The sequence below is a fragment of the Heterodontus francisci genome, chromosome 1 (genome assembly GCF_036365525.1).
Source record: "Heterodontus francisci isolate sHetFra1 chromosome 1, sHetFra1.hap1, whole genome shotgun sequence".
NCBI classification, from domain to species: Eukaryota; Metazoa; Chordata; class Chondrichthyes; order Heterodontiformes; family Heterodontidae; genus Heterodontus; species Heterodontus francisci.
This window is the reverse complement of record NC_090371.1, coordinates 9,693,750-9,709,445: the sequence shown is the minus strand read 5'-3', so window position 1 is coordinate 9,709,445 and position 15,696 is coordinate 9,693,750. Positions and strand designations below refer to the sequence as shown.

The window sequence follows — 15,696 nt, the reverse complement described above, 5'->3', positions numbered from 1 at the left end:
ACACTATATAAAACACTAGTTCACTATATAAAACACTATATAAAACAGTAGTTCACTATATAAAACACTTTATAAAACACTATATAAAACACTAGTTCACTATATAAAACACTATATAAAACAGTAGTTCACTATATAAAACACTATATAAAACACTATATAAAACACTAATTCACTATATAAAACACTTTATAAAACACTATATAAAACACTAGTTCACTATATAAAACACTATATAAAACACTAGTTCACTATATAAAACACTATATAAAACACCAGTTCATTATATAAAACACTATATAAAACACTAGTTCACTATATAAAACACTATATAAAACAGTAGTTCACTATATAAAACACTTTATAAAACACTATATAAAACACTAGTTCACTATAGAAAACACTATATAAAACAGTAGTTCACTATATAAAACACTATATAAAACACTATATAAAACACTAGTTCACTATATAAAACACTATATAAAACACTAGTTCACTATATAAAACACTATATAAAACACTAGTTCACTATATAAAACACTATATAAAACAGTAGTTCACTATATAAAACACTTTATAAAACACTATATAAAACACTAGTTCACTATATAAAACACTATATAAAACAGTAGTTCACTATATAAAACACTATATAAAACACTAATTCACTATATAAAACACTTTATAAAACACTATATAAAACACTAGTTCACTATATAAAACACTATATAAAACAGTAGTTCACTATATAAAACACCATATAAAACACCAGTTCATTATATAAAACACTATATAAAACACTAGTTCACTATATAAAACACTATATAAAACACTAGTTCACTATATAAAACACTTTATAAAACACTATATAAAACACTAGTTCACTATATAAAACAGTAGTTCACTAAATAAAACACTATATAAAACACTAGTTCACTAAATAAAACACTATATAAAACACTATATAAAACAGTCGTTCACTATATAAAACACTATATAAAACACTATATAAAACACTAGTTCACTATATAAAACAGTAGTTCACTAAATAAAACACTATATAAAACACTATATAAAACAGTCGTTCACTATATAAAACACTTTATAAAACACTATATAAAACACTAGTTCACTATATAAAACACTAGTTCACTATATAAAACACTATATAAAACAGTAGTTCACTATATAAAACACTATATAAAACACTATATAAAACATTAGTTCACTATATAAAACAGTAGTTCACTAAATAAAACACTATATAAAACACTATATAAAACAGTAGTTCACTATATAAAACACTATATAAAACACTAGTTCACTATATAAAACACTAGTTCACTATATAAAACACTATATAAAACAGTAGTTCACTATATAAAACACTATATAAAACACTAGTTCACTATATAAAACACTATATAAAACACTAGCTCACTAAATAAAACACTATATAAAACAGTAGTTCACTATATAAAACACTATATAAAACACTAGTTCACTATATAAAACACTATATAAAACAGTAGTTCACTATATTCTTTTCTTTTGGGCCTCCTTATCTCGAGAGACAATGGATACGCGCCTGGAGGTGGTCAGTGGTTTGTGAAGTAGCGCCTGGAGTGGCTATAAAGGCCAATTCTGGAGTGACAGGCTCTTCCACAGGTGCTGCAGAGAAATTTGTTTGTTGGGGCTGTTGCACAGTTGGCTCTCCCCTTGCGCCTCTGTCTTTTTTCCTGCCAACTACTAAGTCTCTTCGACTCGCCACAATTTAGCCCTGTCTTTATGGCTGCCCGCCAGCTCTGGCGAACGCTGGCAACTGACTCCCACGACTTGTGATCAATGTCACATGATTTCATGTCGCGTTTGCAGACGTCTTTATAACGGAGACATGGACGGCCGGTGGGTCTGATACCAGTGGCGAGCTCGCTGTACAATGTGTCTTTGGGGATCCTGCCATCTTCCATGCGGCTCACATGGCCAAGCCATCTCAAGCGCCGCTGACTCAGTAGTGTGTATAAGCTGGGGGTGTTGGCCGCTTCAAGGACTTCTGTGTTGGAGATATAGTCCTGCCACCTGATGCCAAGTATTCTCCGAAGGCAGCGAAGATGGAATGAATTGAGACGTCGCTCTTGGCTGGCATACGTTGTCCAGGCCTCGCTGCCGTAGAGCAAGGTACTGAGGACACAGGCCTGATACACTCGGACTTTTGTGTTCCGTGTCAGTGCGCCATTTTCCCACACTCTCTTGGCCAGTCTGGACATAGCAGTGGAAGCCTTACCCATGCGCTTGTTGATTTCTGCATCTAGAGACAGTTTACTGGTGATAGTTGAGCCTAGGTAGGTGAACTCTTGAACCACTTCCAGAGCGTGGTCGCCAATATTGATGGATGGAGCATTTCTGACATCCTGCCCCATGATGTTCGTTTTCTTGAGGCTGATGGTTAGGCCAAATTCACTATATAAAACACTATATAAAACACTAGTTCACTATATAAAACACTATATAAAACACTATATAAAACACTAGTTCACTATATAAAACACTATATAAAACACTAGCTCACTATATAAAACACTAGTTCACTATATAAAACACTATATAAAACACTAGTTCACTATATAAAACACTATATAAAACACTAGCTCACTATATAAAACACTAGTTCACTATATAAAACACTATATAAAACACTAGCTCACTATATAAAACACTAGTTCACTATATAAAACACTATATAAAACAGTAGTTCACTATATAAAACACTATATAAAACACTAGTTCACTATATAAAACACTATATAAAACAGTAGTTCACTATATAAAACACTATATAAAACACTAGTTCACTATATAAAACACTATAAAACACTATATAAAACACTATATAAAACACTATATAAAACACTAGTTCACTATATAAAACACTAGTTCACTATATAAAACACTAGTTCACTATATAAAACACTATATAAAACACTAGTTCACTATATAAAACACTATATAAAACACTAGTTCACTCTATAAAACACTAGTTCACTATATAAAACACTATATAAAACACTAGTTCACTATATAAAACAGTAGTTCACTATATAAAACACTATATAAAACACTAGTTCACTATATAAAACACTATATAAAACACTAGTTCACTATATAAAACACTATATAAAACACTATATAAAACAGTAGTTCACTATATAAAACACTATATAAAACAGTAGTTCACTATATAAAACACTATATAAAACACTAGTTCACTATATAAAACACTAGTTCACTATATAAAACACTATATAAAACACTATATAAAACACTATATAAAACACTAGTTCACTATATAAAACACTAGTTCACTATATAAAACACTAGTTCACTATATAAAACACTATATAAAACACTAGTTCACTCTATAAAACACTAGTTCACTATATAAAACACTATATAAAACACTAGTTCACTATATAAAACAGTAGTTCACTATATAAAACACTATATAAAACACTAGTTCACTATATAAAACACTATATAAAACACTAGTTCACTATATAAAACACTAGTTCACTATATAAAACACTATATAAAACACTAGCTCACTATATAAAACACTAGTTCACTATATAAAACACTATATAAAACACTATATAAAACAGTAGTTCACTATATAAAACACTATATAAAACACTAGTTCACTATATAAAACACTATATAAAACAGTAGTTCACTATATAAAACACTATATAAAACACTAGTTCACTATATAAAACACTAGTTCACTATATAAAACACTAGTTCACTATATAAAACACTATATAAAACACTATATAAAACACTAGTTCACTATATAAAACACTAGTTCACTATATAAAACACTAGTTCACTATATAAAACACTATATAAAACACTAGTTCACTATATAAAACACTATATAAAACACTAGTTCACTATATAAAACACTAGTTCACTATATAAAACACTATATAAAACACTAGTTCACTATATAAAACACTATATAAAACACTAGTTCACTCTATAAAACACTAGTTCACTATATAAAACACTATATAAAACACTAGTTCACTATATAAAACAGTAGTTCACTATATAAAACACTATATAAAACACTAGTTCACTATATAAAACACTAGTTCACTATATAAAACACTATATAAAACACTAGTTCAGCTGGAGTATTGTGTCTCATCCTAGGTGCTATGTTTGAGGAAAGAGGTGAAGGCTTTGGAGAGAGTATGGAAAAGATTCACGAGAATACTTCCAAAGATTACAGTTACGTGGATAGACTGGAGAAGCTGGGGTTGCTCTCCTTAGAGCAGAGGAGGAGATTTGATTAAGGTGTTCAAAATCATAAGGGGTTTAGATAGAGGAAGGAGAAGTGTTGCGAACCAGAGGCCACAGATTTAAGGTGATTGGCAAAAGAACCAGAGGTGACACGAGGAAAAACTTCTTTAGACGAGTGGTTAGGAATTGGAACACACTACCCTGCCCAATAGGGAGGTGGAAATTGATTCAAGAGTAGCCTTCAAAAGGGAATTTGAGGATTACTTGAAGGAGAGAAGAGAGAGACTAACTGGATTGCTCTTTGAAAGAGTCAGTGCAGACTCGATGGGCCAAATGGCCTCCCTCTGTGTTGTACTATTCTCGGATTCTATGTTATGGTGAGCTGAAGAGGATTGGGAGGAGGCTCATGAACAACAGAAATTCCAGCAGAGATATATCAGGCCAAATGGCCTGTTTCTGTGCTCTGGACTCTATGTAATTCTGTGTAATGTATCCGTGCAGACATTGCCCCTTTAAATACTATGTGTTTCTGAAGGGATAATGGAATAAACTATAATGATGTCCAGGGCAGAGATTGGTACATTATGGCGAAGTCCCATACTGTGTTCACCAACTTGATGGAGTCTGTACGGGCCTCACTGTGCTCTTTCATTCCGGTCATAGGGACCATGTACTGGCAATACGACAATGACAATGACAGAGTTTACACTGAAGACCCGCAAGGCAATCGCTATCCCCGTTCCATATCACATGGGTTTCCAGGGATTGAGGGTCCCATCGACACCATCTACTTTGACAAAAGGGATCACTGTGTGTATTTCTTCAAAGGCTTCAATGTGAGTATCTGTAATCTCTGACTCATTTATATCCTCCTCAATCCCATGTTACCACAGCTGGTCCTTCCATTAATTGTAATGCTTATCAATAATTCCCAACCTCCATCACAATCTGAAACCAACACCAAGGGCTGAAGCAGCTCTAAACACTCCCAGGACCGGTACAGCATGGGGTTAGTTACAGAGTAAAGCTCCCTCGACACTGTCCCCATCAAACACTCCCAGGACAGGTACAGCACGTATTTCAAATTTGTACAACAATTAAACAGGGCAGTGGTGAGACCACACCTGGAATTTAAAAAAACGGGGATTGGCTCCTCTGTGATTGGGTATACTGAGTGCCTCAACGAGGTGCAGCTGACAGTGCTGTAGTCAGTTGCTGGAGAGGGAGAGCTGAGGAGGGAACTGCAAAAACCTTTCAACAACTTTTGCTGCAGAGGAAAGAATTTGGAATAAGGCTGTATTTCGAGGTGGGTCTCGAGCACCAGACTCTTATTTCATTTGGACTGTTGTGGGAGGTGGAAGAGGCCAGAAGAACAAGGGGTGGGGGCTGTACAATTCTGCAGGGAGCTGTGCAGTTGCACTAAAGTTGCAGGGAAGCTCCCTCCCCACCCCAATTGCCCAGCCTGAGTCAGCTGAAGCTGCTTGGCTATAGAGACATAAGGATCGAACTAGAGCCTGGGCAGCTTTCGGCTGACCCAGGTGAAGACCCCTCCCACAACCCGAAGACCAGAAGACCAGGAGTGTTTACAGTGCTCTGAGTACCACCCTTTAAGGAGAAAAAAAAGCAAAGTCATTGCTTGCAGCCTGTCTTTCCCCTTTCCTGTATACCCTCAGCCTCTCCCCAAACCTCCTCGTTGGTTTCTTTGTTTGTTTGTTTGCCTGCAATTTGGGGGTGGGTTTGGCTCTTGAACCATGGCAAGCCCATCATCACTGGTGGCGGGGCCTTCTCATACTTATGCGGCTGTAGCCTCTGCGGCTGCCCACGTGGCCCCGTCACCCTTTAAATTATTGACATGCAGCCATGGGGTGAAGAGCTATCCCCACCCCAACATGTCTATTGAGGCCTGCGTTAAGGCAATGGCCGTGGTTGTCGGCCCCACGGCCATTGTTGCGGCCTCAAAGATGTATGGGAAGGCTGTGTTCTTTTTGAAGACCGAGCGGGCGGTGTCCCTGGCCCTGAGTAAAGGGCTCACTGTGGGGGGGACCTTCCTGCCAGTGGACCCTCTGGGGGCCACTGCGCATCGGATAATGTTGTCCAACGTCCCACCCTTCATTCCCAGTGAGCTCCTCCTCCCCCACCTGCACCATCTGGGGGAGGTGAGGTCGGGGATCACCCCAGTCCGGCTTGGTCTTCGGGAGCACAGCCTCCAACATGTCTACTCCTTCCGCCGCCAGTTATTTATGCAGCTGGCGCGGGAGGAGGACACGGAGGGCCAATTTAATGTGGAGTTCCAGGGGACGGCCTACCGCGTCTTTTGGACCTCGGACGGGGCGCGGTGCCACGTCTGCAAGGGGGTGGGGCATGTTCGGAAGAACTGCCCCAACCTCCCGGCCGCCAGCTCCACCTCGGCGGCCCAGAGTGGTTCCACAGCACCTCCTCCCACTCCCCCCGCACATCCAACAGACACCGCTCAGTCGGTTCCGGAGGCTGTGGTTTTCACAGCCTCTGGCGGGGAGGGGAGCGTCCGTCCGAGCGGAAGGAAGACGCGGGGAAAAAAGAAACATCGTGAGGCGCGTCCCCTGGACACTTTGACTCAACCCGAGCCTGAGCTCAGCCCAAAGCCCATTCCCAAAGAATCCACCTGTCCCAGGGCTGGGCTCAGGCCCAGGGTGACTAAAAAAGGAAAAAAGGGTGCGGAGGCGGAGGCCTCTGATGACATGGAGGTCTCTGAGACTCCGCGCCCAAGTGCGAAAAAGAGGAGAAGGCACCCCTCCACAGAAATAACACAGGGCCCTGAGGTGCAGGGCCCATCTGTTGGAGGGGAGCTGCCTCCTGTTTCTGGTCCTCAGGTGCCCCCTACCGCCACCACCAAGGCTGCAAAGTCCGGGCAGGTGCTCCCTATTCCTCAGGATGGAGGGGAGGGGATGGCCCCGGTACGTGAGGCCCCTCCTGAAGGAGTAAGTGGGGCCCTGCTTGTGGTGGGGGAGCCTGGGGAAACCGCCCATTCCGCCACTGCTACTGGGTCGGGTGTCCTGAATGAAGGGGAGGGCGAGGCCCCAGAGGGTCGGGCCTCCCAGCCGGAGTCCACCACCAACCAGGAGACACCCGACCCAGTTATAACTGAGAATGCTGCCCCATCTGCTGGGCCTGTGGGTGCTGGCGGAGCGGGAGATGGCCTCCTCTCGCCGCCTCCAGTCTCGGCTCCGGCTGGTTTCCCGGAGTCCGGAACTTCTGTCTCCCCTGGACCAGTCATTGGCCTGGGGATGGAGGTGGAGGGGGATCCTGAACCGCTGGTGCCTACAGGCTCCAGTTTCACAATAGAACCCAGAGAGGACTCCTCCGCCATCGATCCTGGGGGTGGGATCGTGACGGAGGCGGGACCAGCTGGCGCGGCCGGGACGTCCGCCCCACAGTGTGTGGTGGATGTGTCGGCCGCTGGCGGTGACGACCCGGAGGAGGATGGGGATTCGGTGCGGGGCACGGAGGATGATCTTGATTCCATCGCCAGTGAGGTGGTGGAGTCCCTCGTGCCTCCCACCGAATCTCCTCTCATCCCCACGGCGGAACTCCGGGATTTCCTCGCGGCTTGCAGAGGTTGCCGCAATAAAGTTCAGCTGGCCCTCGACCGTTGGTCGAATCTGGCGCTGATCATACAGTCCGTCCGTGCCGCCCTTAAGATAGCGGGCAAGCGCGCGGACGTGAAACTGGTTGAGAGGCGCCGTTTTAATGTGTTCCTCAATGGGTTGCTGGGGGAGTGGAGGGCCAGGTGCACTTCCACTCCCTCCTCACAGTGAGCTGTTGGTGACGGGTTTTAAGTACCTTTGACATGAAGATAACCATAGCCCGCCTCAACATCAACGGCAGCAGAGGGGCTCACCGCAGATTTCACAATCTCTCAGTCCTTAGGGAAGGGAGATACGCGGTGAGCTTTCTGCAGGAAACCCACACCGTTCCGGGAGACGAAGCCACCTGGCTCCTGGAGTGGCAGGGTGGGGTCTACATGAGTCACCTCACCCCTATTTCTAGTGGGGTGGCTATCTTGTTGGCCCCGACTTTTCAGCCGGAGATCTTGGGGGTCAAGGAGCTAGTGCCAGGCCGCTTGCTCCACCTCGCCGTTCGCCTGGGTAGCGTGCCGCTCCACTTTGTGAACGTGTACGCGCCCAGGCCCGGCGCGTTGCAAGCGCGCTTCTTTGAAGAAGTGTCCGCTCTCTTGAGCTCCATCGATAGCGGCGAGTGCATCATCCTCGGGGGGGATTTTAACTGCACCCTCGAGGTGGGGGATCGCTCCGGTCCCCAGCGCGGCCAAGCGTCGGTGGAGAAGTTGAGGGGACTGATCAGCTCCCTTAACTTGGTCGACGTCTGGCGGAATCTCCATCCCGACTCCAGCGCCTTCACGTGGAGGTCTGGAGGAGGGGGGTCGCGAATCGACCGCCTCTACATTTCGCAGGCGTACGTCTCCCGCGTTTCGGCGGCCTCCATGCGGCTGGTGCCGTGCTCGGACCACCGCCTGGTGTGGGCGGAGTTCACTCCGCTCCGCACGCGGGCGGGGTCCGCGTACTGGCACTTTAACAACCGGCTGCTGGAGGACGTGCGATTTCGGGACTCGTTCTGTCGATTCTGGGCCGACTGGAGAAGGAAGCAGGGGGGCTTCCCCTCCTTGAGGCTATGGTGGGATGTGGGCAAGACTCACATCCGCGTCTTCTGTCAGGAGTACGCGAAGGGGTCGACCAAGAGGCGGGAAGCCGAGATCGGGCGCCTTGAGAGGGAGGTGCTCGACTTGGAATCCCGCCTCGGTCATGCCGTCGCGGACCCGGCCCTGTGGCAGGCGTACAAAGAGAAGAAGGGCGCGCTGAGGGACCTGCAGCTCATAGGGTCCCGAGGCGCGTACGTGAGGTCGCGGATCCAGATCCTGGAAGATTTGGACCGCGCCTCTCCCTTCTTCTACTCGCTGGAAAAATGGCGGGGGGTCCGTAAGCAGCTCGTCGAGCTGCTGGCCGACGACGGATCCTCCATCACGGATCCGGAGGGAATGGGCCTCCTGGTCCGGACGTATTACAGTGCGTTGTTCTCTCCGGATCCGTCCAGCGAGGATGCGCGCAGAGTTTTGTGGGAGGACCTGCCGCAGGTCAGCCCGGAGGGCGCCGAAGGATTGGAGGCTCCGCTCACGTTGGCGGAGCTGACTGGCGCCCTCCACCAGCTCTCGAGGGGCAAATCCCCAGGGCTGGATGGGTTGACCGTGGAGTTCCTCAGGGCGTTCTGGGACGTCCTGGGGGACGATTACGCGCGGGTCCTGGGGGAAAGCCTGGCGACCGGGGAGATGCCCCTCTCGTGGCGCAGGGCGGTCATCGTCCTGCTGCCGAAGAGGGGCGATCTCCGCCTGCTTAAAAACTGGCGTCCGGTCTCCCTCCTCAGCACGGATTATAAGATCTTTGCCCGGGCTATGTCTACCCGCCTGGGCTCCGTGCTGGCCCACATGATCCACCCCGACCAGTCCTACACGGTCCCGGGCCGGTCCATCCAGGACAACATCCACCTGGTCCGGGACCTGATCCATCTTTCCCAGAGGACTGGTCAGTCGGTCGCCTTTCTCTCCCTCGATCAGGAGAAGGCGTTCGACAGGGTGGATCACGATTACCTTTTCGGGACTCTGCGCGCTTTCGGACTCGGGCCGCATTTCGTGGCCCGGGTCCAACTTTTATACGCCGCCGCAGAGTGTCTAGTCAAAGTTAACGGGTCCTTGACGGCGCCCGTTCGATTTGGGAGAGGAGTGCGTCAGGGGTGCCCCATGTCCGGCCAATTGTATACCATCTGCGTGGAGCCCTTCCTGTGCCTGCTTCGCAGGAGGTTGACGGGATTGGCTCTGCGCGAGCCGGCCATGCGGGTCGTCCTCTCGGCTTACGCCGACGACGTGCTCCTCGCAATCACAGATCCCGTTGACTTGCGGAGGATGCGCGACTGCCAGCAGACCTTTTCTGCCGCGTCCTCCGCGAGGATCAATTGGGAGAAATGTTCCGGACTCCTGGTTGGTCAGTGGCGGGTGGACTCCCTGCCGGAGGAGATGACACCCTTTGCGTGGAGCACCACGCACCTCCTCTATCTGGGAGTCCACCTTAGCCCCGCTGAGGAAGCCTGGCCGGCAAACTGGCAGGAGTTGGAGGCGAAAGTCACCGCTCGGCTGGGGCGCTGGACAGGACTGCTCCGAGTGCTTTCCTACAGGGGCCGAGCGTTGGTCATAAACCAACTGGTGGCCTCCATGCTGTGGTACCGGTTGGTCACTTTGGCCCCGCCCCCTGTATTTGCCACCAAGATCCAGAAGAAACTCGTCGATTTCTTCTGGGGCAAGAGGAAACACTGGGTCTCTGCCGCGGTCCTGAGTCTCCCGATCGAGGAGGGCGGTCAGTCGCTGGTGTGCGTCCGCACCCAGGCTGCGACTCTCCGCCTTCGGACCCTGCAGAGATACCTGTACGTCGAGCGTCCTCCCAGATGGTGTGCGCTGGCGACGTATTTTTTCCGCCAGTGTCACTGCCTTCAAGACGACACGCAGCTCCCGGTGGAGTCCGTTAGCCGCGCCTCTCTGAGGGAGTTGCCTGTCTTTTACCGGGATCTTTTCCGAGTCTGGAACATGGTCGCCTCCAGTCAGGGCGCTCCCCCGCCGGCGGAGGAGAGCGCCTCGGCTGTCCGGGCGGCCGACTCCGGGGACGGTCCGGCGGGCGGAGGAGTAGCCGGAACCCCCGGGACGCCCCTCACTGCGGGTGGCGAGGGGGCTCGGGAGTGCGGAGCAATCCCGGCCGAGCTGATCCCCGCTCGGCCGGAACTGCTCATCGGACCCAGGCCCCGAAACCCTCCTCGGGAGCCAGTCCCGCACAACCCGAGCCGCCTCTCGGAAATGCCCTCCGTGCCATTCTAATCGGCGCGGAGGGGTTTCCTGTACGGGCTGCTCCTGCACACTCTCCACTTCCTCGCCCTCGTCAGCCGGCCGGACACGCCCTGGCGGTCCGCGTTGCCATCTGGCGGCGAGGGGAAACCCCGATGGAGGTCTCTCTACGCGGGAGTCTTCCCCCTTTACATCGGGGACCTGGGGTGGAGGGTGCTGCACAGAGCAGTCCCGTGCAATAGGCTTTTAAGTAGGTTCACGGACTCCCAGGCCACCTGTACTTTCTGCGGCCTGGACGAGTCCGTGTTCCACATTTATATGGAGTGTGCGAGGTTGCAGCCCCTATTTGAGTATCTGAAGGGGCTGCTCCTCAAATTCTGGCTGCACTTCAGTCCCACGCTCCTGATCTTTGGGCACCCGGTGCGGAGGGGCTTGGGCCGGGAGGAGGATCTCCTCGTCGGTCTGCTCCTGGGCCTGGCCAAGGTGGCAATTCACAGGTCCAGGTTGCGGGCCATCGGGGGTTCCATCCTCCCCGATTGCCTGCCCCTCTTCCGCGGTTACGTTCGCGCCCGGGTGTCCCTGGAAAAGGAGCATGCGGTGTCCGCCGGTACGCTTGAGGCCTTCCGCGACCGGTGGGCACCGCAGGGACTGGAGTGCATCGTCGACGCCGAGAATGGCATTTTAATTTGAGTTTTTTGTTTATTTATCTGTTTTAATAAAGTTATTTTAAAACTGTAAATATGTACATAAAGGGGGCCTGAGGGATAAAGGCCCCCTCGATGTGAAAAATATAAAAGGGGCCTGGGGTATAAAGGTCACCTTGTAAAAAAAAAAAACGGGGTTAGAAAAAAAAAAAAAATGGGGTTAGATACAGAGTAAAGCTCCCTCGACACTGTCCCCATCAAACACTCCCAGGACCGGTACAGCATGGGGTTAGATACAGAGTAAAGCTCCCTCGACACTGTCCCCATCAAACACTCCCAGGACAGGTACAGCACGTATTTCAAATTTGTACAACAATTCAACAGGGCAGTGGTGAGACCACACCTGGAATTTAAAAAAACGGGGATTGGCTCCTCTGTGATTGGGAATACTGAGTGCCTCAACGAGGTGCAGCTGACAGTGCTGTAGTCAGTTGCTGGAGAGGGAGAGCTGAGGAGGGAACTGCAAAAACCTTTCAACAACTTTTGCTGCAGAGGAAAGAATTTGGAATAAGGCTGTATTTCGAGGTGGGTCTCGAGCACCAGACTCTTATTTCATTTGGACTGTTGTGGGAGGTGGAAGAGGCCAGAAGAACAAGGGGTGGGGGCTGTACAATTCTGCAGGGAGCTGTGCAGTTGCACTAAAGTTGCAGGGAAGCTCCCTCCCCACCCCAATTGCCCAGCCTGAGTCAGCTGAAGCTGCTTGGCTATAGAGACATAAGGATCGAACTAGAGCCTGGGCAGCTTTCGGCTGACCCAGGTGAAGACCCCTCCCACAACCCGAAGACCAGAAGACCAGGAGTGTTTACAGTGCTCTGAGTACCACCCTTTAAGGAGAAAAAAAAGCAAAGTCATTGCTTGCAGCCTGTCTTTCCCCTTTCCTGTATACCCTCAGCCTCTCCCCAAACCTCCTCGTTGGTTTCTTTGTTTGTTTGTTTGCCTGCAATTTGGGGGTGGGTTTGGCTCTTGAACCATGGCAAGCCCATCATCACTGGTGGCGGGGCCTTCTCATACTTATGCGGCTGTAGCCTCTGCGGCCGCCCGTGTGACCCCGTCACCTTTTAAATTAATTACTTCAAGCCATGGGGTAAAGAGCTACCCCCACCCCAATATGTCTATAGAGGCCTGTGTAAAGGCAATGGCCGAGGTTGTTGGCCCCTCGGCCATTGTGCCAGCCTCAAAAATGTACGGGAAGGCTGTGTTCTTCCTGAAGACCGAGCGGGCCGTGTCCCTGGCCCTGAATAAAGGGCTCACTGTGGGTGGGACTTTCCTGCCGGTGGACCCTCTAGGGGCCCACTGCGCAGCGGATACTGTTATCAAATGTCCCGCCCTTAATTCCCAGTGAGCTCCTCCTTCCCCACCTGCACCATCTGGGGGAGGTGAGGTCGGGGATCACCCCAGTCCGGCTTGGTCTTCGGGAACACAGCCTCCAACATGTCTACTCCTTCCGCCGCCAGTTATTTATGCAACTGGCGCGGGAGGAGGACACGGAGGGCCAATTTAATGTGGAGTTCCAGGGGACAGCCTACCGCGTCTTTTGGACCTCGGACAGGGCGCCGTGCCACGTCTGCAAGGGGGTGGGGCATGTTCATAAGAACTGCCCCAACCTCCTGGCCGCCAGCTCCACCTCGGCATCCCAGGGTCCTCCCACTCCCCCCACACATCCATCAGTTGGTTCCAGAGGCTTTGGTTTTCACAGCCTCCAGCGGGGAGGGGAGTGCCCGTTCGAGTGGAAGGAAGACACGGAGGCAAAAGAAACATCAAGAGGCGCGTCCCCTGGACACATTGAAACAACCCGAGCCTGATCTCAGCCCAAAGCCCATTCTCTCGGAATCCACCTGTCCCAGGGCTGGGCTCAGGCCCAGGGTGACTAAAAAGAAGGAGGGTGCGGAGGCGGAGGCCTCTGATGACTCTGAGCCTCTGCGCCCTAGTGGGAAAAAGAGGAGAAGGCACCCCTCCACAGAGGTAACGAGGGGCCCTGAGGCGCAGGGCCCAACTGTTGGAGGGGAGCTGTCTCCTGTTTTGGGTCCCCAGGTTTCCCCTACCGCCACCACCAAGGCTACAAAGTCCAGGCAGGAGCTCCCTATTCCTCAGGATGGAGGGGAGGGGAAGGCCCCGGTACTTGAGACCCCTCCTGAAGGAGTAAGTGGGGCCCTGCTTGTGGTGGGGGAGCCTGGGGATGCCCATTCTGCCACTGCTACTGGGTCGGGTGCCCTGAGTGAAGGGGAGGACGAGGCCCCAGACGGTCAGCCCTCCCAGCCGGAGTCCACCACCAACCAGGAGACACCGGACCCGGTTATAACTGAGAATGCTGCCCCATCTGCTGGGCCTGTGGGTGCTGGCGGAGCGGGAGATACTTTCTGCGGCCTGGACGATTCCGTGTTCCATGTTTATACGGAGTGTGCGAGGTTGCAGCCCCTCTTTGAGTATCTGAAGGGGCTGCTCCTCAAGTTCTGGCTGCACTTCAGTCCCACGCTCCTGATCTTTGGCACCCAGAGCGGAGGGGCATGGGCCGGGAGGAGGATCTCCTCGTCGGTCTGCTCCTGGGCCTAGCCAAGGTGGCAATTCACAGGTCCGACCTCCCCGATTGCCTGCCGCTCTTCTGCGGATACGTTCGCACCCGGGTGTCCCTGGAGGAGGAGCATGCGATGTCCGCCGGTACGCTTGAGGCCTTCCGCGACCGGTGGGCACCGCAGGGACTGGAGTGCATTGTTGATGCCGAAAATGGCATTTTAATTTGAGTTTTTTGATTAATTATCTGGTGTTAATAAAGTTATTTTAAAAATGTAAATATGTATTGAGGAATAAAGGCCCCCTCGACATGAAAAATATAAAAGGGGCCTGGGGTATAAAGGCCACCTTATAAAAATAAAAAAAGAAGAAAAAGAAAACAGGTGCGATACAGAGTAATGCTCCCTTTAAAAAGAAAAAGAAAAAAAAGCAGGTTAGATTCATATGAGTGGGGGCCTGAATAATAAAGACCCCTTCAACAAATAGTACATAAAAGGGGCCTTAAAAGAAAAGAAAACAAAAGGGTTAGAGCTCAAATCAGTAAGTTTCATGATATGTGGGAAGACCCTTCTAGGCTGTTATTCTCAAGAAAAAAAACAAGTTGGCTGCTGCCTAATTGGGACCGCTGACTGCTGGGTGCACAACGAGTCTCAGCTGACTGCTGGTTGTGGACTGGGAGTTGGAAGCTGTAAAACCGCTGCAGGGAGAGAGAGAGAGACAGAGGCTAAAAGGAAGATTTTTCCACTTCTTCTGTCAACAAGGAAAAGGAACAGGAAGACAAAGGAGCTGAAAGCTCCTCTGTGAATTGGGTTTAACATTGCAGTTTTTTTGTATTTGATTGTTGGAGGGGGGACAGAAGGGGAAGGAAGAAGACATAAGAACACAAGAAGTTGGAGCAGGAGTAGGCCATTCAGCCCCTCGAGCCTGTCCCGCCATTCAATAAGATCATGGCTGATCTGTCCCAGGCCTCAACTCCTCTTTCGGGCCTGCTCCACATAACCCTCGACTCCCCCGAGATTTCAAAAATCTATCTACCTCCTCCTTAAATACATTTAGTGACCTAGCCTCCACAACTCTCTGAGGTAGAGAATTCCAGAGATTCACCACCCTCTGAGAGAAGAAATTCCTTCACATCTCAGTTTTAAATGTGTGCCCCCTTATTCTGTAACTATGTCCCCTAGTTCGAGATTCCCCCACTAGTGGAAACATCTTCTCGACATCTACCCTGTCAAGCCCCCTTAGAATTTTATAAGACCAGGTGGGTCTGCCTGTTTCAGTAGGGGGTTCCTGTGTCGTTAGCAT

At 49.2% G+C, this 15,696-nt stretch overlaps 1 protein-coding gene across 4 annotated transcripts in view; it reads left to right on the top strand.

Moving 5' to 3' along the window:
• LOC137367544 (matrix metalloproteinase-21-like) overlaps nucleotides 1-15,696 on the top strand; it is an 86,467-nt gene that overhangs the window by 57,987 nt on the left and 12,784 nt on the right. For 3 of the 4 annotated variants that reach the window (XM_068028654.1, XM_068028655.1, XM_068028656.1), the window contains exon 7: nucleotides 4,972-5,144. The exons of the other annotated variant lie outside the window; for it this stretch is intronic. In XM_068028654.1, coding sequence (XP_067884755.1) covers nucleotides 4,972-5,144 — 173 coding nt within the window. The remainder of the gene's footprint in view (nucleotides 1-4,971; nucleotides 5,145-15,696) is intronic. 4 annotated transcript variants of the gene reach the window in all.